This window comes from Anabrus simplex, chromosome X (genome assembly GCF_040414725.1).
Source record: "Anabrus simplex isolate iqAnaSimp1 chromosome X, ASM4041472v1, whole genome shotgun sequence".
Classification (NCBI taxonomy): Eukaryota; Metazoa; Arthropoda; class Insecta; order Orthoptera; family Tettigoniidae; genus Anabrus; species Anabrus simplex.
Window position 1 is genome coordinate 2,383,785 of NC_090279.1, and position 23,429 is coordinate 2,407,213.

At 41.1% G+C, this 23,429-nt stretch overlaps 1 protein-coding gene across 1 annotated transcript in view; it reads left to right on the plus strand.

The window, feature by feature from the left end:
• LOC137503061 (zinc finger protein OZF-like) overlaps positions 1-23,222 on the plus strand; it is a 76,773-nt gene extending 53,551 nt beyond the window's left edge. The window contains exon 4 of the mRNA XM_068230489.1: positions 19,232-23,222. Coding sequence (XP_068086590.1) covers positions 19,232-19,958 — 727 coding nt within the window. The 3' untranslated portion in view covers positions 19,959-23,222. The remainder of the gene's footprint in view (positions 1-19,231) is intronic.
• The last annotated feature ends 207 nt before the right edge of the window (positions 23,223-23,429 follow it).

Genomic DNA, 23,429 nt, shown 5'->3' on the forward strand with positions numbered 1-23,429 from the left:
TCACCCAGGACAGTAACGAAGTTACCACACGACGGACGAGATAATGACCTATCGCTTCACTAGGCTCCCATTCGGCCTGACTTGCAGTCCGTTCTTGCTTTCAGCAACACTGAGGGAACTCGCCGACAGATACAAGACGACATTTCCTATTGCAGCACCCCTCATAGATGACAATACCTTTATGGACGACTTCGTATCCGGCGCAGAAAATGACAATGGTGTGATTGCCCTGTATTACGAACTTACTGCACTGATGAAATTGATGAACTTCCACCTAGCGAAATGGGCCACTAATTCAGACTCGCTAAAGGCCATCTGGAGAGCAGAAGGTCAAGAGGTCAACGTAGAGACGCAGGTACTAGGCGTTTACTGGAATACAGAAACGGATAACCTTTACATTAACCCAGAGGAGATCACCAAGGCTTTACCTGAAGGACCAATCACCAAGAGGAAGTTATTACAGATTACGGCTAGATTCTATGATCCACTCGGACTGTTATTCCCCGTATCCCTCCTTAGTAAGCTGTTATTCCAGGATACGTGGAACAGGGGAATTGACTGGGACGAGTTGCTACCTCTTGATATCGGAGCATCATGGAACACTTGGGCATCCTCCTTATCCTCACTTTCACGGGTACAAATACCGCAGTGGCTGGCTACTTCAACGGCGGGCAAGGTTCAGATCCACGTATTTTGTGATGCTTCAGAAAGGGCATATGGGGCGGTTTTGTACATTCGCACGAACGAGGGAAGCAACGTACTCGTCCATCTGGCCTGCAGCAAGAACAGGCTCACCCCGATCAAGAAGGTAACCTTGCCGAGGCTCGAACTACTAGCAGCGCTAGTAGGAGCACGATTACTGTCCTATTTCTGTGCAGCTACATGCCACGATATCACTCAGGCAATACTATGGACGGATTCTACTGTCACCTTGGGTTGGATACACAGTGACCCAAACAGATGGAAAACCTTCGTCTGCAACAGAGTAACGGAGATTCAATCGTACTCAACTCCAAGTCAGTGGAGGCATTGCGCTGGACATGAGAACCCGGCTGATCATCTTACACGAGGACTTCGTGGTGACCAGATACGGAATGAGCGCAAGTGGTGGAGTGGACCCACATGGCTTGCACATCGTGAGGAATGTTGGCCATCTGGTACTCAAACCCCAAGCGAGCAACTTCCCGAGGAGAAGAAGAGAAACATAAAACATGTAATGACAACGACCACATATTCCAGCGTTATAGACAGTTCGAAGTTCAGTTCCTACTGGAAACTGATGCGTATTACTGGTTGGATTCTTCGCTTTACACACAACACTCGCAATCGAGAGAAGCTTACAGGAGAACTAACAGCGGTGGAGCTCGCAAAGGCACGTAGATACTGGATAGGAGCTGTTCAACGAGAATGTTTAGCACTAGAACTTCAAGCACTCCAAGACGGTCGACCAATTCCTAAAGAATCCAAAATAGGACCCTTCAACCCCTTCATTGAAGGCGGACTCCTCCGCCTCGGGGGTCGATTGCACTGTGCGGACCTCGCTAAGGAGCGACGGCACCCCATACTTCTAGACGGCTCTCATACATTCACGTATCTGCTCATTCGGCAAACACACATCAGACCACATCATTTTAGAGTTCGGGTAATACTGTCGGAGCTCCGAAAAGAGTTCTGGATCCTTAGAGCTCGTCAAACTGTTAAGAGGGTCTTGCACGCCTGCCTCCCATGCAGAATCATGAAGAACCCTAGAGGGCAGCAAATCGAAGCTCCACTACCTGCGGATAGGGTAACACCGTCGAAACCCTTTGCAATTACCGGGATAGACTTCGCCGGTCCCCTCTATATCAAAATAGGCATGACGATGGAAAAGGCTTACATAGCGCTATTCACTTGTGCTGTTACACGTGCGGTGCATTTAGAGTTATGCTCCAGCATGACCACTGACACATTCCTTATGGCCCTTGAAAGGTTTGCTGGTAGGCGTGGACTGCCACATACCATATATACAGACAACGCAAGGACATTTCAGGCCACCAATGCAGAACTGTCGGAACTCTGGAAGGCACTGTCATCTTCGGAGACCCATCGATTCCTCGCCAAAGGCGGTATAACTTGGAAGTTCATCGCCCCACGGGCAGCTTGGTGGAGGATGGTGGGAGAGAATGGTAGGCACAGTTAAGCGATGCCTGTTAGAAATTTCTTATCTGACTCCATATTTATATGAAAACATGCTTTATTTTTCTCTCATGCAAACTATATTGAAATTCACTTTCTGCAATGTTTTTAAAGAAAAACAAGAACAACAACCATATTATTAGCATATTACCCGATGATGAATGCTTACTCCTAGGAACTCTCCATCAACAGTTCATAGAGATGACAAATCCAAAGAGTATCAACGAAGTATTTACAACATCCTCCCACCTTGGAATTGTGGGAACAATTTCAAAACTGTACTCTTCTATGGGGTCCTCCAACTCACCCCACCTCAGTCACAGTACTTGGTGTTAGCTATCACTACACGGCCACTTTTTGTCGTATACGAACTCTGTCCTGATGTCGCCCCTAAGTTCAGTTTTCTTTTAAAAGTTGTTTGGTCACTGTCTACCTCCAGAGGGTAAAGTCTTTCAATAGGACGAATCAAAACTCCATCTTTCGTTTTCACTTTAGCCACACGCGCTGCACCATCGCGACCAGGGAAGAGCGTTACAATTCTTGCTAAAGGCCATTCTACCCTTTTCAGTTTCTCAGAACCGAGTAATACCATGTCACCTTCTTTAAGAGATGTTGCCTTCTTTCCTTTGGGACGTTGGACTAACTGTGAGAGATATTCTTTCCTGAAGCGCTGTTTCAGTTCTGGAATTAAGTACTGTCTGAAACGTAAGCGAGAACGGAACTTTTCTCCCTCTAATTTATCTAGATCTGATACATGATAGGCATTGATCTCATGTAGAAACATACTTGGAGTTAATGGAGTTAAGTCTTCTGGATCCTCTGATACGTATGTTAGTGGTCGGCCATTAATCACCGACTCCACATCACACAGTGAAGTTGACAGTTCTTCATAAGTCAGAACAGACTTCCCGAGCATCCTCTTCAGCAGCTCCTTGACAGAACGAACCAGGCGCTCCCACCATCCTCCCCACCAACAAGCTGTAGGAGGATTGAACTTCCACTCAATTTCTTGTAGCTGAGATTCATTTAGGATTTTACGGACAGACATTTCTTTTAACATATTTGCAGCTCCAATAAAATTAGTTCCGTTGTCACAATATACAATGGATGGACGTCCTCTTCTTGCAATGAATCTCCTTAATGAGAGAAGAAATGCTTCAGTGCTGAGTGAAGATACCAGTTCTAAGTGTACAGCCCTATAAATTGCGCACGTATACAATGCAATCCATGCCTTTGAATCATTCTTTAAAATCAATGGTCCAGCTAAATCAATTCCAATAACTTCAAATATTGCAGCATTCTTGATACGATCTTGTGGTAGCTCAGTACTCTCTGATTCTGCGTGCTTAACTCTGTGTCGCTTGCACTGTATGCACTTGGAAATCACATTTCTAATGGCTCTTCTACTTTGAATGATCCAAAACTTTTTCCTCAGATGTACAAGGAGAAATTGTATGCCAGCGTGACAGTGAACTTTATGTTGTTCTTTTATCAAGGCATCAACTACATCATGATTCCTGGGTAATTATAAGGGGAATCGGAAATTAAAGAGGTCATTTCTCATTGTGATCTTTGTCTTCACACGGACCAGTCCTTTACTGTCACGAATTACTTTCAATCCACTAACTGTGTCACCTTTTTGAGGAAATAACTCCTGTTGTACACACTTTATAGTAACTAATTCTGCTTCTCTTAATTCTGAAAATGTTAGTGTGCCAGTTTGCCTCTCCCTACTACATCGAGCGTTGTTGTAGAACCTTAGTACCCATCCCATTATTCTTACTCTTTGAGAATAAGTGAAATCACTTTTTAGATTAATGCCCATCATTGTTACAGGTTCGTCTGTGTTTTCCTTTCTCTCTGAAATAATGATATCCTCATCATATTTGCCTTCATCAGCGTGATAAACAGGCCACTCCTCTTCAGGACTTTTCAGCCAGAGGGGTCCCTCACACCAGTTAGATTTCGTCAATTCTGATGGATAGCACCCTCTTGATAGTAGGTCTGCAGGATTATAAACTCCAGGCACATGCCTCCATTGTTGTGGGTCAGTAAGTTGTCTTATTTCCTTGACTCGGTTGCCGACAAACATACACCATGGTTCATTTATTCTAATTCATGCAAGCGCAGTCGTGGAATCACTCCAGAAGTAACCTTTCACGTTTTCTAAAGAAAGGGATGATCTGACTAACGAAGCAAGACGACTTCCTACAAGACAGCCTAACAATTCTAGTCGAGGAATAATGACACTTTTGCTATTCGAGCTTTTGCTAGTACTAACTGAACTGATACACCCTTCTCATCCTCGGTTCTGAGATACACCACTGCTCCGTAGGCATGTTTACTGGCATCAACAAAAGTATGCAATGACCAAGACTCTTTATCTATCTTTCCACCAGTTACCAGTCTTTGAATCTCTATTTCTTCTAAGTGGCCAATTTCACGGTAACGCTGGTTGAACTCCTTCGACATTATATCAGGTAGAGGGGAGTCCCAATTTGACTTAAATCCTTTTTTACTTAATTTCTTTGAAGCTTCTATTTTCCATGACTCCTGTAGCAATAATTTGAATGGAAGAAGCGCAGGAGCGAGAAACCCGATGACGTCATACATTTTCTGTATCGCTGAGAGTAGAATTCTCTTGGTAAGTATTTCTTTAGAGAATGGAATGTGAGCAACAATATAAACCCCCAATGTATCCAATCGCTTGTTCCACTTCGTGCCCAAAACCTTTGTGACATATCCATTGTTATTAATATGTTCATTGTTGCCCTCGATCTTTGAAAGTTCGCAATTTCTTATTGTAGATTCCCAGCTTCTCAGCTCCATCTTGGCTTCAGCTAGAATCCTTGTACTTTCAGAACGAAACATACAGTATTCTTCAACAGAAGCAACTGATGTTACACAGTTATCTACGTACATAGATTTCATCAGTTTCCTTGCTATCAGTTCATCTTTATAATTAACAGTCGAAAGATGATGATCCAATACAGCACCCAATATAAACGGACTACACGTGGCTCCAAAAATAACTCTTGAATGTCTATAAGTCTTCAGTTTCATACTTCTGAAATCCTTCCACCATAAAAATCGGAGATAGTCACGATCTTCAGCTCGTACTTCGATCATTTGGAATGCCTTTCTTACGTCTGCAATAACACCCAGCTCTTTCTCTCGAAACCTTAAAAGAATTTCAGGGATATTTTGAACGTAATTAGGTCCTCTTATTAAGCAATCGTTTAGTGAAAGCCCTTCGTTTGTTCTACATGAAGCATCGAAAACTGGTCGAACTGGAGTAGTAAGACTTTCAGGTTTGATTACAGGTCGGTGTGGAAGATAATGACAAGATTTCTCTATCTCTTCCTGTGGCACTTCTTCTATAAAACCTTCCACTGTCCAGTCTTTAAATATTTTGTCGTATTGTGAGAGGAGACCTGTCTTTTGCAACTTCTGCGTAGTCGACTGAAGTCTTTTTTCTGCTATTTCCTTATTGGACTGGATTTCCGGATGACCCTCCTTCCAAGGAAGGCCAACTACACAACGTCCATCTTCTTTTTGGGTTAAAGTATTAAGTAGATATTGTTTCGCTTCCCGTTCTTGTTCTTCAGCTGATTTTATTTCTACTGGATCCTGAATACCAATCGTTTCAAGATTCCACAAGTCCGTGATTGAACCATCTCTGTAAGCCATCGTGATTGTTGTATTTGCCATATTCACTTCAGGAGAGTTGTCAGTTAGTTCTCCTCCCAAAGTCCATCCTAGCTTTGTTTCAATGGCTGTAAGACCATTCTTAAGTCGAACAATATTTCCAATTAGAATTTTAGCATAGACATCCATTCCAATAAGAAGCTGAATTTCTGGACAGTTATCACCTACATCGCTGATCCATATTTTCTTCATTCTAAGTTCTTGAAACAACGTAGAGCACGCTGGAACTCGTGGGACTGACTGGCAAATACGTGGTTGGTCCCTGACTTCGACCTCACAATCAACGTAACCGCCTGGCTTTTGGAGCTTGATTGTGTACTTCTTGTGATTTATTTCCGAGGTCTTGCTTCCACCGAACAGAACATGGGAAACCAATTCCTCAGCGTGTGATTTCAATCCGAGTTCTTCAGCTGTTTTCAGCAAGATGTAGGATCGTTGAGAGCCACAATCCAAGAAAGCTCTCACAGTTTTTCTTCTGCCATTTCCGTGGACAGTAACCATCAGTGTTTGTAGTATTACTTGACGAACAGATGTATGACAAGCCATATTTGAAGTTGTGTGAAGCTGACTGGCTTTCTCTTCTTTCTTCGATTCATCCTTATCTTTCTGAAAAAGATCAGGACACATAACCGTGACATGCTTCTTACAACAAACCAAGCACCTAATATTTGATTTACAGTTCTTTGACAAATGATTAGGTTGCAAGCACGTGAAACAACGCTTTTTTTCTCTAACCTTCGATCTTCTTTCCTCAACTGTCATGTTTGTTGTTTTGAAACACTTCTCGCTATCATGGGCCTTTTCACAGAAGATACACAAGTCTTCTGAAGTATTGCTAAGTACAGCCACCGTAGGTATACTCATCTTATCTTTAATGTGCTTCCTATCTACTTTTGAAAAAGATCCCTTCCTTTCATTCTTTTCTTTTGCTTCTGTACTACCGAAACCTGACTGTGCTAACAGTATTTGCTGCTCATTTCGGACTTCACTCTTGACAAACTCCATTAAACAATCAAGTCGAGACATCCTAGGTTCCATTTCATTTACACTCTGTTTAGAAAATGGACTTATCTGCCATGCCCGTAACGTTTCTTCTGGTAAACTCGACTCAACCAAGGGAAATAACCATGTACCTGGATCTGTGCCGGTCAGGTTTAAGGTACTGAGTGACCGTAAATGCGATTCTAATTTAATTGATACCGGGCGAGTTGGCCGTGCGCGTAGAGGCGCGCGGCTGTGAGCTTGCATCCGGTAGATAGTAGGTTCGAATCCCACTATCGGCAGCCCTGAAAATGGTTTTCCGTGGTTTCCCATTTTCACGCCAGGCAAATGCTGGGGCTGTACCTTAATTAAGGCCACGGCCGCTTCCTTCCAACTCCTAGGCCTTTCCTATCCCATCGTCGCCATAAGACCTATCTGTGTCGGTGCGACGTAAAGCCCCTAGCAAAAAAAAAATTAATTGATAAAGTTGAAAGGTGAAGTTTATCATTTTGAGTAGCATTTGAAATTACTAGTTTCAACAGTTCTCTTACATAGACTTGCATCAGAAGGTCATCCCTACCGAATCGTTCTTTTAACGCTTCAATGACTTTTGGATAATTTTCTGCTGTTTGAGGGTAACTAAGAACAATTGCCTCTGGTTCTGTGCCAGGTTTCATTGCCTGTAATAAATACTGAAACTTGTCACTGTTGTGCAAAGTATCATCTTCGTGTATCTTTCGGAACTGAGACCAAAACCCTAACCATTCCTTAAGATCTCCATTAAATGTCTTCAGTTCAATTTTGGGTAACTTAAAGGACCTTCTTTTACTGTTATGATTGCCTACCTCATTTCCGAACATCTCGCTAGGTGGTGGACTAATCTTTCCTGCGAGCAAAAGTGTATTGCTTACTTGAACCTTAATAACCTCAAATTCGTCACTATATTTCTCAGTACTTTCTCTTTCAGCTAAAATAACATTATCCTCTGCATGACTGTCTAATAAATGATCCATTATTTTCACGTCAATTTCATGAAGTTCCTCCATTAAATTTTCTAAACGGTTAAAATTTGACTGCAACAAGTCACGATTCTGCGAGGTAATTTCTGTTACAAGAAACTCTTTAATACATTGAAACTTCTTTGTTACACATTGCCTAATAGGCGTCCTACCTTTCTTTAGCCGTTCCATGTAGCTTCCTTCTCTTCTTGGATAGGAATAATTATTCACGAATCTCACGATTACTCACAACATATATTCCTCTCTCGCCTTGGACAGGAATATTCACAGTAATTTATATACGTCTCCGATCACGTCGGGGGTCACCAAATGTTAGAAATTTCTTATCTGACTCCATATTTATATGAAAACATGCTTTATTTTTCTCTCATGCAAACTATATTGAAATTCACCTTCTGCAATGTTTTTAAAGAAAAGCAAGAACAACAACCATATTATTAGCATATTACCCGATGATGAATGCTTACTCCTAGGAACTCTCCATCAACAGTTCATAGAGATGACAAATCCAAAGAGTATCAACGAAGTATTTACAACAATGCCTAAGAAAGGTGCTGGGACTATCAAGACTTACAGAAGAACAGCTTAACACCACTCTAGTCAATATTGAAGCTGCGGTAAATTCAAGACCGATCTCCCGTGGAGTTGACGCTGAACCTCTGACGCCGGCACACTTTTTTGTTGGTGATGGACTCATGACCGTGCCAACAGGACCAGAACCGACTACGAGACTTGCCTTGACAAGATAATTCAGACTGAGACAAAAACTTTCAGACGACTTTTGGAGAAGATGGACCAAGGAGTACCTCTTAGAACTCAAGAGCTTTCATGAAGCTCGAGGTGTGTCTGGGAGATCGATTGAGTTTCGACCCGGAGATCTGGCGTTGATTCAAGAAGATGGACGACCACGCCAATTGTGGAAAAGGGCAAGAATAGGGAGGTTACTGGAAGGAAGGGACCAGAAAATAAGGACTGTGATTCTTCGAACCCCACAGGGACATAAAATAGCCCGACCAATTCAGCTGGTCATCCCCCTAGAGGTTGACCAGTGTGGGGAGAATGTTGGGAATTGATAGACACTACTCGAGATCATTCTTTGGACTGTGCTATGTTTTATATCTTTATTTAATATCATTGTGTCATAAGTGTTATATCTTATATTTTTAGATTTTTTGATAATAATAAATAGAAAAGAAACGAGACTAGTATGTTTACTTGACTGTTCTTCCAATATCACGATATAAGGATTATATATTTCACCCGCTTCCGAAGTGGTTCTAGGGGCGTCTTACTCCCACAGTACGTTTTCCAAGTAGTAAGTCATACTTGAAAGTCATACTGGAACATACACACGTCTGTTACCTTGGGCATTCTTGACAATTTATTTCTTCACCCTTTCTCACCCTCTATTGCAAAGGGGGGATTTTTGACAATTTGTTTTTTCACCCTTTCTCAACCTGTATGCCAAAGAGGGCTAATGCTGGACTTTAAAAATCCGGAATGATACTATTCATCTCAGCGACCCGGAAAACTATGGATTAGGCAGTATATTCGATTATTATTATATCTAGCTCCTCCTCCCCTCTAAAGGAGGTTAAACTTTGAGTTTTAAAAATCGGGAGTGTAACTATTCATCTCAACGACCCCGAAAACTATGGCTTCGACCCTATTTTCGTTTATTTTTAAATCTGAATCCCCCTCACCCCCCACCAGAAAGGAGGATGAACTTGGACTTGTAAAATATTCGGGGTCTCACCATTCATCTCAGCGACCCCGACAACTCTGGATTCAACATTATTTTCGTTTATTTTTATATATCACTCTCCAATTGCCACCCACCATGAAGGGGGCTGAACTTTAAAAAATTCCGAAGTGCCATTATTCATCACAGCAACCCCGAAAAGTATAGATTCGACACTACTTTCGACGATTTTTATATCTCAGCCCCTCCCCCCTCCCCTAAGGGTTCCTGAGGTCTCCTACCCCCACGTGGTTTGTCTCCTGATATTAAAATTTCGAAGTGTACAATTTACCTCGCCGAAATCGAAAACTATGTATTCGACACTATTTTGTTTAATTTTATATGTCAGCCCCCCCTCGCCCCCACCCAAATGGTAGCAGAAATTTGACTTTTAAAAAATCGAGTGTGTCGCTATTCACCTCAGCGACCCCAAAAACTATGGATTCGACACTATTTTCGATTATTTTTTACCTGATCCCCCTAACCCCCACCCCTAAGGGGGCTAGAGGTGGCTTACCCCCACAGTGCTCGTCTCCAGATAGCAAAGAATACGTTTAAAAATTTGATTGAAATTGCTCCAGTGGTTTAGGAGGAGATGTGTTATTTACACATATACATCCATCATCAGTCCCTCCTCGCCTCCCACCCAAATGGGGGCAGAAATTTGCCTCTTTTTTACTAGTTGCTTTACGTCGCACCGACACAGATAGGTCTTATGGCGACGATAGGACAGGAAAGGGCTAGGAGTGGGAGGGAAGCGGCCGTGGCCTTAATTAAGGTATAGCCCCAGCATTTGCCTGGTGTGAAAATGGGAAACCACGGAATACCATTTTCAGGGCTGCCGACAGTGGGGTTCGAACCTACTATCTCCCGAATACTGGATAATGGCCGCACTTAAGCGACTGCAGCTATCGAGCTCGGTAATTTGACTTAAAAAATCGGGAGTGCCACTATTCACCTCAGCGACCCCGAAAACTATGGATTCGACACTATTCATCTCGACAGCCCCGAAAGCTATGTATTCGACACTATTTTCGTTTAATTTTATATATCAGTCCCCCCTCGCCTCCACCCAAATGGGAGCAGGAATTTGACTTTTAAAAAATCGGTAGTGTCACTATTCACCTCAGCGACCCCAAAAACTATGGATTCGATACTTTTTTCGATTATTTGTACCTGACCCCCGTAACCCCCACCCCTAAGGGTCTAGTGGTGGCTTACCCCCACAGTGCTCGTCTCCGGATAGCAAATAATAAGTGTTCAAAATTTGATTGAAATTGCTCCAGTGGTTTAGGAGGAGATGTGTCATTTACAAACATACAAACATTCATTTATATATATATATATATATATAGATTGCGCATTTGCTATGGCAGTCATTTTGACGAAAAATATTGATCTACAATCGAATATGAAACGTACGAATCGATAGAGTATGTGTTAGTGTTCAGTGTCACCAACTTAGTTGTTTTCGAAGCAAATCTGTTTGTTCGGTGTACTTTTGGTTTCTTAACATTTACTACTGCTAACAATGGACTTCAGTTGAATTATAGTTCCCATTTAATTACATTTTAACTATTGTTGTCAGTGTTTTCCATTTGTGCTTTACTTTCGAATTCATCACGAATATTCGTATTATTTTCAATCTCTTGTCGGGAATTACCTAAATGAACTGCCCGGTTCATTTCTTCGTGTTTTTGACGCCAAAATCTGTGTTCTCAAAATGAGCAGGAAATCTCGTCACACATCTACTCTTCTAATTTTTTTAAAGAAAGAACCTAGTAAAAGTAATTATTCAACACCAGGAGAGAATTCCAAAAAGGACATTGCTGAGGCCGGCTCATCTGGTGAAGTGGAAAGTATTCAAAATGAAAAACCACAAGTGAAACATTCTTCTAAACACCGCTTATCGGGCAACAGCAATGACTGGTTTAAGCAATTTTGCATGGTTAGTTGTGAAAGAAAATGGTATGTTTTGTTCCACATGTATAAAATGTTCATTGAAGAAACCGACAAAGGAGGAAGTTACTTGGGTGACTATACCGTGTGCAAGACTTCGAAAGGAGAGTTTAGTGGACCATGAACAAAACTTGTAATTTGGTAGGTCTAGGATCTGATGCGGCAGCTGTCATGATTTGTAAACAAATGGGAGTAGCAACACTGCTAACAGAGGAATCAAATGGACTCATGGTAAACTGTCACTGCATTAACCACAGATTGGCACTTGCTAGTGCCCAGGCAGCAGCTGAAGTGCCTTATTTAGTGAAGTTTAAGGACATTTTAAGGCAACTTTTTTCTTTTTTTTAAAATTCCTCAGTCAGGATGGCTCGTTTAACTGAAATCCAGATTATCATGGACAGCCCTCTAATTAAACTAAACCGGGCGAGTTGGCCGTGCGCCTAGAGGCGCGCGGCTGTGAGCTTGCATCCGGGAGATAGTAGGTTCGAATCCCACAATCGGCAGCCCTGAAGATTGTTTTCCGTGGCTTCCCATTTTCACACCAGGCAAATACTGGGGCTGTACCTTAATTAAGGCTACGGCCGCTTCCTTCCAACTCCTAGGCCTTTCGTATCCCATCGTCGCCATAAGACCTATCTGTGTCGGTGCGACGTAAAGCCCCTAGCAAAAAAAATTAAACTAAAATTGGCTAGTGGTACTAGATGGTTGTCTCATGACTCTGCTGTACAGTCTCTAAGGAGATCTATGGTGATTGTTGTTGCTGCACTTGAAAGAGAGGCCATGAAAGGAATGATATTACAGCTGAAGGCTTAAGCAAGTACATGAAGACATACAATTTCTTGGCTGCAATTATGATGCTTTCAGATATCTTACCTCTTCTGTGCACATTGTCTAGAGCTTGGCAAACGCAAGATATTGGCTTGACAGAAAGTGAGCCAATCTTAGAAGCCACAAAACTCAGCGTCTTACAATTGAAAGACACTCCAGGAAATCATTTTCATAGTCTCAGTCACCATCTTCTGGTGAATGGTCAGACTTCCACATCACTTATTCAGATGTCGATGTTGTGACCTTCAAGACAGCAATTTATTACAAGTACATAAATACTGTTATCCAACATCTTGAGCACAGATTTCCAGATATTCCCATCATTTCCTGCTTTTCAAAAGTGTTTGATGCAAAAAGTCAAGATCAGCATGAAGCTTCTGAGTTGCTTATTGATTTCTACTCTAAAATGGGAAGCCCTCCAGTAGTAAATAACAATAGCGCTAAACTGGAATAGTCTGTTGCATCAAAAATGTTCCAAGGAGAGTCCTACATTGGATTAAGACCTATACAAATAATGATGGAGTTTGCAACAATATGCGAGCTTAAGGAATCTTTTCCAAATTTAGCAAGATTAGCTGCTATTGGACTGTCCATACCTGTGAGCACAGCTGAATGTGAAAGGGGATTTTCGGCTTTGAAGAGAGTTAAAACTTCCTTGAGGAATCGTATGAAGCAGAGCACACTCAACAATTTGATGCTGATTTCACTAGAGGGACCAGACTCAACAGAATTCAATTATGTAAGAGCTGCAGACAACTGGGCCTCAAAGAAGAATCAACATATAAAATGTCATGCTAAAAGTAAATTTCAAATTTTTAATGGTAGAAAAAGATATATCTTATTTTGTCTCGTTGGTGATAACAGTGAAATCGATTTTTCAGTTTATGTTTACCTCTCTGATGTTATTGTTAATCCAAGCATGTGCCCCACCTGTATCAACCAGAGGGGAATACACAATTTATTTATTGAAATTTTAACACTCATTTTTGAGGTAGTATTCCCCCACCCGGCTACTTATTCCTGCCACCTGGCTGACAAGAATTTCTGGGGAGAACACTGACGAGGATTTAGTCAGTGTGAGTTGGATGGGAGCCACTGTAGTACGTGACTAGGTGAATATCACTCTTTTTGAACTGTGTCTTCGCAATGATAGTTTCTGCTTAATTAGGAATTTGTTGGCCATCGTTCTTCTGCGCATATCTATGTCCGCCATAGACTGTGGGTTCTTCTTCCATCCATCCGATATGTCCATTTATATCAGCAGCAACGATAAGATAGCAGTCTTCTTGTCAGGCAGTGCCCAGAAGGCATCTTTGGTTTCTGTGCCGAGACCAGTTTTGGAGCATTCCACTGAAAAATTATCATTTTCTTCTCTCCCCAATATAGACGAGTTACATCAAGCGATGGTCACACTTCTGCACGTCAGAGACAGAACCGTCAAACCTTGATTCTATAATAATGCCAACACCATTAGTTGTTCTTCGGCTTCTATTGTTCATCAGATAGTAACTGCACCCCATTTCGCATGACTTGTCTCCACTCCTTCATTTTCCTGCAACTCACAGATGCCTAAATGCGTTCTAACAAGTGCTGTCGCCAATTTGCTACTTCATCCAGACATTGTTCAGTGATGCGATACAGAATGGGGGTACTCGCTTGCTTAGTTGCCACAGCCCGTGTGACAGTAACCCTTGCTTACTTTTCATGCTGGCTGGGCGCTTCCAACGTGCGTCCCTTCCAGAGGAGGCCCTAACCTTGGTACCGATTACATGGGACATATTTCTGTAATCATGTGATGGTATTATTTTACGGCCGGCTTGTCTTGAAGCATTTGTGAGCTAGTGACACCAGGTATTTACGGTGCTCCGTACATGGGAAACAGACGCCTTTTGCAGCCGATCCTCTAGAGAAGAAACACTACGTTCCTTTCTGCATTAACTTCCAGAAAGGAATGTGTCACTCTCCACCAAAATTGCCATTATAGACTTGGTGCGTGTTTGGTTCGCGAGAGCTATTATATTTCACTCAAGTCTGCCCACATGCCAGTGGGGGAGCCGTATCCATCGCCTGGGACGTGCCACGTGTTACAGCAATGTAGCTGGTTGGTGGAGAATATAGGAGCAAAATATCATATAATTTTACTGAAAAACTAATTGTGAACCTCATAAATCACTTGTGTCAAAAATCACATAATCACATAAGGAAGATTGGCTACAGAATTTTACACCTTTGGCCACAAAATGTATGGCATACAGTCCAGTGTCGTATTTTCTGCCCCCTGTTGTCTAGTGGTGTCAACATCAATACTTTGTGTGATGATCAAAAGGTTTAGCCTGTCGTATCTGGAATCAGTGTCCCCCTTTCATTATTTGTCCGCTTAATTTCCCCTAAGAGTAGAGTAATAACACGTGGTCGAGCCTTCCACTACTTTGCTTGTTAGGAAGTCATGCATTCGACTGGTCCATGTGAATTCAGTGCATACAGCGGGAAATGGGAAGTGCTACTTCGTGTTACAATGTATTTTGGCCTTCATGATAGGCTTTTTCCATGTTCTTGATCTCACCTTTAACCAAGAAATTCGTATTTCTCGCTCTTCTTTCCTAGAATATGTAGAATCACTCTGCGGTGGGGAAACAGGCATAGACTTGGATGCTACCCAATGATGTTATTCCACTATAAATATTCACTTTGTCCATGACCTTTTGAAGTAGAAGGGATCTCATTCCTTCTTTTATGTAGCAGCAGTATCCACTATGATGAAATTCAATGTTCTGTAATCTCAAATTTTGGCTCAGGCCATGATTTTCATTCTCCTTCTAGCTGTAGTGTTAAAGGAACATTTGTAAGAATATTCAAGGAAATGATGGCTTGCATTTCGGTTCAAATTCAGGGTTTCAGAACATTGTAATAAAACACTACTACCAAACCCATATTCTTTGTCGACTTCATAATGTACCGAGCTCGATAACTACAGTCGCTTAAGTGCGGCCAGTATCCAGTATTCGGGAGATAGTACGTTCGAACCCCACTGTCTGCAGCCCTAAAATATTTTTCCATGGTTTCCCATTTTCACACCAAACAAATGCTGGGGCTGTACCTTAATTAAGGCCACGGCCGCTTCCTTCCAACTCCTAGGCCTTTCCTATCCCATCGTCGCCATAAGACCTATCTGTGTCGGTGCGACGTAAAGCCCCTGGCAAATTTTTTTTTATTAAAGTACAACCGTTTAATTAGTTGTTGGACTAGTTTCAACGCCAATTTCTGCGTCATCTTAGAGCCAAAAATTGAAAAACAGGCGTAGACACATATATAAATAAACATAGAGGGCAATGCACTATAACAATTTAACTCTATGTTTAAAATGATTGAGATAGACTAAGAGTAAAAATGAGTGGTAATGAATTAGAAAAAAATTGACAGCACTGAGTTAAAAATGTTAACATTCATTCTATAACAGCATGTTACGTTGTAAGATATTTTCCATATTGAAATCATTTTGAATTTGCGTAACAAAATGCTCAATAGGTTTTTTCCACTTATGAGATTCATCAATTTTGGGTTGAAAACATGACACTGGTTCTTATGACAAAATTTTACACTTTAATACTAGTTTTCTGCAAGTATAGTAAGATCATGAGATTCCGTGTACAACTTTGTGTTGCCTATAGTTTAAGATAAGGAAAGAACTTATATCACATATTTTAGGAGTATGATGTGTGTCTATGTTACATGAAAAATCCGTTGAATCTTTCTGGCTGAAAACTGCAGTATAAGTATAAGACGTTTTGTTCATTTTCCAAACTTGGGAATTGTGCTGTAGTTGGTAATTTGAAGTTTGTTAAAGTTTTGTATGTGAGATGGATGCCATATTATGTGCCAATGTCCTATAAGGAATTCGTAGTTCAATATAAGACCAGAAGAAAAGAAAAAAGGGGAATTTACTATTTAGACTTGAGCCATACCTGCCAACTTTTACGGTTTATCCGTAAAATTTACGGAAATAGCAGCATTTTACTGTTTTACGGATGAACAGTGTCATTTTACGAATTCGCGGACAAAAATTTGAAACAACATTCGATAATCGCTCCACTTCCGTACAATCGATTGTTTGCGTGATTCGAAGCACGCTCGGTCTTGGTTGAAGGCAAGGCCACGATAGTCGATAACTCATTCTTTGATATGATTGGTATTTTTAACTCTGTGATGTTTGTGTGGCTATTGGAATTGAATTTAAATCTGGGATAACAGTTCTTCCGTGTGAATATTAGGTGTCGACAGGCTCTGCTCCGCAAATTCTTTGTTCCGTTCCGTTCGCTTGTTGTGATTTAACCTATATTCTTTGACAACGCGAGTGTTGTTGTTTGTTTACGAACAGTACTTCCAGACATTTAAAGAATCATATTCTGTTGATTTTCCATGCATACTAAAATCAAGAATGTTTTGGCCTTTTAAGATTATGATTTTTTTGAAGTGTTTGAGTTTTTGTGTTATAACTTCTCAGTTTCCTGTATAGCGCTGTTAGCGAAGCCCATTAAGTTATAAATAATAATAATAATAATAATAATAATAATAATAATAATAATAATAATAATAATAATAATAATAATAATAATAATAATTACATTAGTTCCACGTGTGTGTGTGTGTGTGCGTGTGCGTTTTTTACCATGTGCATATCCTTGTTCACGAGGTTGTTGTGTTCATTTAATTGTTCAAGACTTTGTGTGCTTTGACGTGTTTTAAAGAAGTGTTTGACTGCCTTGAGTGTTTGTTATAATTTTATGTGACGTTCAGTGGTCTAGGTTCCTTTCGATGTTTCAGTTTGTTCTCGGACATTTTCATACTCTATATTCCGATTGTAGATTATCATGAATAAATCCAGCAAGAAATAGTACTTGCAGACATTTAAAGAATCATATTATGTTCATTTTAAATGCATACTAAAATGAAGAAAGGGAGTAAAATTTGCCTTTTGCACGGTATGTGGGTGTGATAGTAATATTGCACATGGTGTTCGCAACGATTTAAGTGACGTTCAGTTAGTTATTGGCATTCAGACTTCCAACATTGTGAATGATCTCCAGGATACAGATAAAACTCTTTTCTTTTCATCAGTGAGAAACTACCTTTGCTCTGCCTGTGACTACATCAACAAGTTTCCACTCAAAGATGATGTGTTAAAGGATGCTAGGTTAGACAAAATTTAAGATACACAGTTTTCTTCCATTTGTTTTTTTCTTGGAAAGGTTTCCTATCATGTTATGAAAGAAGAGAATGAAACTACACATGAGGTGGTGAATGAGTTCAGGTTGATGACACTTTGGTTGCAAATCACGATGCTGCAAGCAATTCCAGTTGGGCACAAATATCAAGAATTCGTGGAGCCGAAGGACTTCTTAAGTATAACCGAATTTCTAGAGTAATGATGTATGATGTATATTCTCACCATACCCCATAGCAATGCAGAATGTGAACCTGATATCAGCCTTGTGAAGAAAAATATAACAGAGTTCAGATCATCGATGCCCAATGAACCTCTGGAGTCTATTTCTGTTTTGAACACCAGGAGTCCTGGTCCCTGTTATGACAAAACATTTTCTCAAGTCTTTTTCAGGAAGCTAAAAAGGCCGCAACTGTGACTTTGAAATGATATGATATAATGTCCAATAACGGACCATTTTTATTGGTATTATTGTGACTTTCAAGTCGAACTACCGTGTGACTTGCAGTGTGTTTGATATTATTTCTTGCCCGTGTTACATTAAACGCGTTTTACTGTGTAAAGCCTTTTTCAGTTATCGCAACTGTGCTTAATTTATCAAGGAAGTCCTCTTATGTTTGCTCCAAACTAATACTCACCACGTCTGCTGCTGTTTAACATGGATTTCTTCTTAATGTTATTTTCGTCCACAAATCATTGGCCTATGATGTAAGTAGATATGATTGCATTGAAGTATACTGTTTAAAGCATGAATTATTGTATTTAGTAGCCCAGCAGTATCATTATTTTCGTCAAGCCGGGGTACGTCGAAAATCGTTAGATTTTTTGTCGCGCGTGAGTTTTACTGATAGCCCTTTTCAAAAGATGGCAGGTTTGCTTGAACGTATTTTACGTGAAGTAACGGAACAGTGTACGACTCACTTCTAGTGCCGTGTGCTGTGGTGTGCGTTAGAGAAGAAAGTGAATGTTATGATGCACAGCGTCGCAGATGCACTGTGCCCTGTGGTAGAGGATGGGCGGGGGAGTAGGGAGGGGCAGCGCGAGAGGTGTAGAGGGATGGAAAGACGGGGAATTTAGCGAGGTTATTGCAGAGAATGTGAGTGGCTTGAAAAAGTTATTGTGCATATTTGGAAATGCTAATCTGCTATTGAGAAATTTATTTTTTTCTAAAGAATGCGATCAGGAAATCAAAGTGTGTTTAAGATTTTTCTGAAATTTCATTCAAATTGAAGCCTGAATTGAACTATATATCTTATCGGATGTAACAACCTTCAGTAATATCCAACAAGGTACCTTTATTTAGAAGGTTGTCTATGAGCTCGTGCATTCCTAAACCGTCAGAAGTTTCTTGCGAGACATATTTTGGTTCGGGAGAAAAGACGCGTCACATCCTCGTAAAAAGTGATTGGTTTTGAAATTTTAGACCACTGAACTTGGCCTCAGATGATGTTTACCCTCACGAATGTGATGTTCATTAGTAACGAGGTCTCTGAATGGGATGTCAGCGAGTGGAATGCTTAGGAGCAATTTCTTTGTCTGAGAGTTGTAGAGGACTTGCCTGTTGAACTATTATTAACAAGGTTTTATTTGTCACTGTAGATCGAGGACCGAGGTGAGGAACGCAGATCATCTACCACCGGATGGCGGAGCACCTTGTTTTAAGTGCAATGTGTGCGGAAAATTTCTGGCTGGGAAGTTGGGCCTTTTGCGACATCTGAAGAGACACAAAGATGATCGTCCCTTCAACTGCGATTACTGTGGAAAGGTCTTCAGCAGCGGAAGTAGCTTGTCGAAACACTTGAGGATCCACCTGCGCCTTGTTTGCGAATTTTGTCATAAATGCTTTACTAATCGGAACCAGCTCGAAGAGCACATGCGGTTGCATACAAGTATGATAGGAAGCGAATGCAATATCTGTGGTAAAAAATTCGTCAAGAAAGGCAATCTAACTGGCCACATGCGGACTCACACAGGCGAAAAGCCTTACTGGTGCAATATTTGTAGTAAGCCCTTCACCTTTAAGGGTTCATTCACGATACACATGCGGAATCATACAGGAGAGAAGCCATACTCCTGCACGGTTTGTGGCAAATCCTTCCGCCAGGCATCCCATCTAACACTTCACGTGCGCTCTCATTTACACGAGAAGCCATTGTGTTGCAATTCTTGTGGCAAGCTCTTCTTGGATAAAAGTACACTCTCAAAACATACGTGGACTCACAGAACCCAGAAGCAACACTGCTGCAATGTCTGTGGTAAATACTTCAGTCTGAGAAGCCATTTCACAGTCCACATGCGTACTCACACAGGCGAGAAGCCATTCTGATGCATCTGTGTTAAGTTTTCCGACTATATAAATAATCTCTCGAAACGCATGCCGATTCACACAGGCGTGAAGTGATACTGTTGTAATATTTGTGGTAAGCTCTTCCCTCATCAATGTTCACTCCCGAAGCACATGCGGACTTACACATGAGAGAAGCCATACGGGTGTAAGGTCTGTGACAAATCCTTCATCCAGAAAGACACTTTAACACGTCATATGCACATGCACACACGCGAGTTTATTTGCAAAACTTGTGCTAAGGTGTTCACAGATAAAAGAACACTCTCGAATCACATGCCTACTCACACCGGTGAGAAGCTATACTAATGCAACGTCTGTAGCAAATCCTCCAGCCGTAAAGGACACCTTACACGTCAGATGGGGATTCACACGGGTGCGAAGCCACACTTTTCCAGTATTTGTATTATGCATATCTCTGAGAGAATTGCCTTCTCGAAATACATACACAGGAGAACCAATACTGGTGAAATGTCTGTCGCAAAATTTTCAGTCAGAAAATCTATGTAACAGTTCCCATTCGAGGGTATACAGTTGGTAAGGCACACGTTTTTCTCAGTAAGGCCGTAAAATGTTCTCAGAATCATGTAAACATAATCGAGCACATGTGAACCACAAGCGAGAGAGATGCCGCACTGCTCCGTGTTTATGACATATCGCTCGCACGGACACAACGCTCTCGGTGCACACGGCCGAGAAGGCGCACGAGGGTCACGTCACGCCGGGATAAGGCCGCAAGAGCTAAATAACGTTATTTTGCTTTACATTCCACTAACTACTGCACGAGAGTTCAGGAGTTCCACAGGGCGTTCTCCAATCTGGGAGATGTAACCAGGCATTTGCCATCGCACACAGCAGAGAAGTAATAAGTTTTTAATTCAGATCGGCTCCTTCTCGGCACACCTCATAATGTACACTGGAGAGCAGTCCATCCCTTTGTGCCATTTCTTCTGAGATACAATTTTCAAGTAACATAATCCAAGGTCCGTGTGCGATGGAAGCAAGGGTGTGTGTCGGTGCGACGTAAAGCAATCAGGAAAGAAAAAGAAGCAGAGGAAATCTTCTGACTTTCTCCTCATCAGTCACAGATATATGACGCCCGCTTGTTTTCAGCCGTTGACGACACTTATTCTGCTTTCGGACATCAGTAGCAGTATGGTCAGTAACACTCATTGAGGAGCTGCCCAGATGTGGGGATATGAAGTAATCCGGATTAACACAGAAGAATCATACGACAAGGAGAAGTGGTAAGACTAGAAACTGATGAAAAAATATTGAAACGTTCGTATTAACAATTCTAGAGGATAACTAAGTGCCGCATCAAGTCATAATAAGGTACACAATTGAAGAAGTGTTTGCTGAAGACTGAGCACACCTGCGCTCCCCTTCCTACATGTCACTATTGTGTTCCTTTAATTATGAGTAGACCAATAGCTCAAAACTGTACCTGCTCCCTCGGCTCTTGTACGATAATATTGTGTCTGTCAACCTGTTCTGAATGCAAATTGAAAGTTAAACTTCAGTGCCCGTACCTGTTCATGAAGATCACCTAGTTCTCGAGGAGGCGTCTGTAAGTAAGGACTCGTATGTCGACAGCTGCTGTATACTCGTGCAAAAGTTCCTCAATTTTTGTTTATCTAGTGTCAGAGAATTGGCCACTTGCTTTTCTCTAATGAAACCATAAATAAGTCACGGTAAATCTCTTATTTCTCAACGTTGCAAGTGTTGAAGAGACACACTGAGTACTGAACCCTTTTTGTCATGTCAAATTAATATTTGCCTCTTCCAGGTTTTTGGCAGGAAGTGTTAACTGTTTTGTTTTAGGGGGTGTTAATGGCTCTTCGTCACTTCTATACGTGACTATGGGGTATGAAGGAAGGCTTACTTACTTAAATTAAAGGCTTACATAATCTGACTGTGTGAATACAATCAAAAACAGTGTAATATAATGGTGGGTTTCTTCACAAATATGGCCATAAACTCTGGTCGGTGGCCTTAATATAATGCTGCGTTTGGACAATATCGGGATGGAATTAATTACCACCACAAAAGAAAGCCTCAAGGGATATTTATAGGAAACGACTTTGTGGTTAATTAGAAAACAGTATGAGATTCAATTTGCTTGGCTCCATAAGCAAGAGTGCATTATGATTCTCGATCATCTATATATCAGGAAGTGATCTCCAGACCTCTTTTAATTTAGGCTGTCCACTAACAGACCGTCGGTATAGAACAAGTTACCTGGACCCTTAAATGAATCTGTGTAACCTCCAATTCACAGTACTGAGCTATCACGGTCATCCAATAACATTAATGTTCAAGGTTAAGGAAACGTTCCTGATGACCAAAGTGACCCCTCATTGGACTTAAGTTAATTGAACATGCCTGATGACCTAAGCAACTCGCCGAAACAAGAGGACCTCAAGTGCCAGTGACAGGTGTATTATTACACAAGATAAAACAGTATTGTGTATGTTAAATGTATGAAGTTACTTCACAAACCAAAACAACAGATTGCAGTCAGTGATGAAATAAATCCATGAAAACCTGTTAAAGGAAATCCTATACTACCAAAATTTTACCCATGCTGTGATTTTGTTATGACGTTCAGCGAATCACCAAAATAAGCTCGACACGTGGGTAACCGTTAAATATTATTTGTCACTACAACTACATCCACTGCTAAAATATAAACGTGCAAAATATGACAACTCTTTTATGAGCAGCATGGCCATGAATCATGGGTATCCCATGGACTAATGGATGTGTGCTATTACATCTTATGAAATAACCATGTGTTACTGACTTTGTGTTAAACGGGGATTCTCACACATCATCTAGGAGCAGTTGGCTGGCAACATCATTTCATGATCATAGTATGGCCCAGCAATCCCAGGAATCCCTTCCATAAACCTCAACCACCATCTTACATTTCCACTGGAGGACATCCCATCGAAAATCCTTAATACCTAGCTGCACTACAAACATCAAGAAATGGAAAACCTAAATATCTAAGGACATTCTTCTTACACTTAAATAATTATTAAAATGCCCAGTCGGAATATGAGCTATGACTGTGTTATGGAAATATCGAAAGTGTAATACAAATTCAAATGTTTGGAACTGTTACTGAAAATCCACTCTGTCATTTGCCTATGCAATAGAATTGAAATTCAAGTAACTCCTTATTTATTTTAGCATCAATATTGTTTTAACACGCTCTTCTATTTCCAAACACGGTCCGCCTCAAATAAATGTGAGCACCTGTTATTTCGTCAAATAGGTTTATAGCTGCCGCTCTCCCCTGACTTACAAGTGAGCAAACAAATCTCGCCACGGATGGCCATTTACTACAGCTCAAATCTACGTCAAAATCCGTGTATTATCAGACAATTTCTCGGTCAACACTACTGCCATCACGAATGAACTCAAATCTGTTGGGATGTGTGGAAT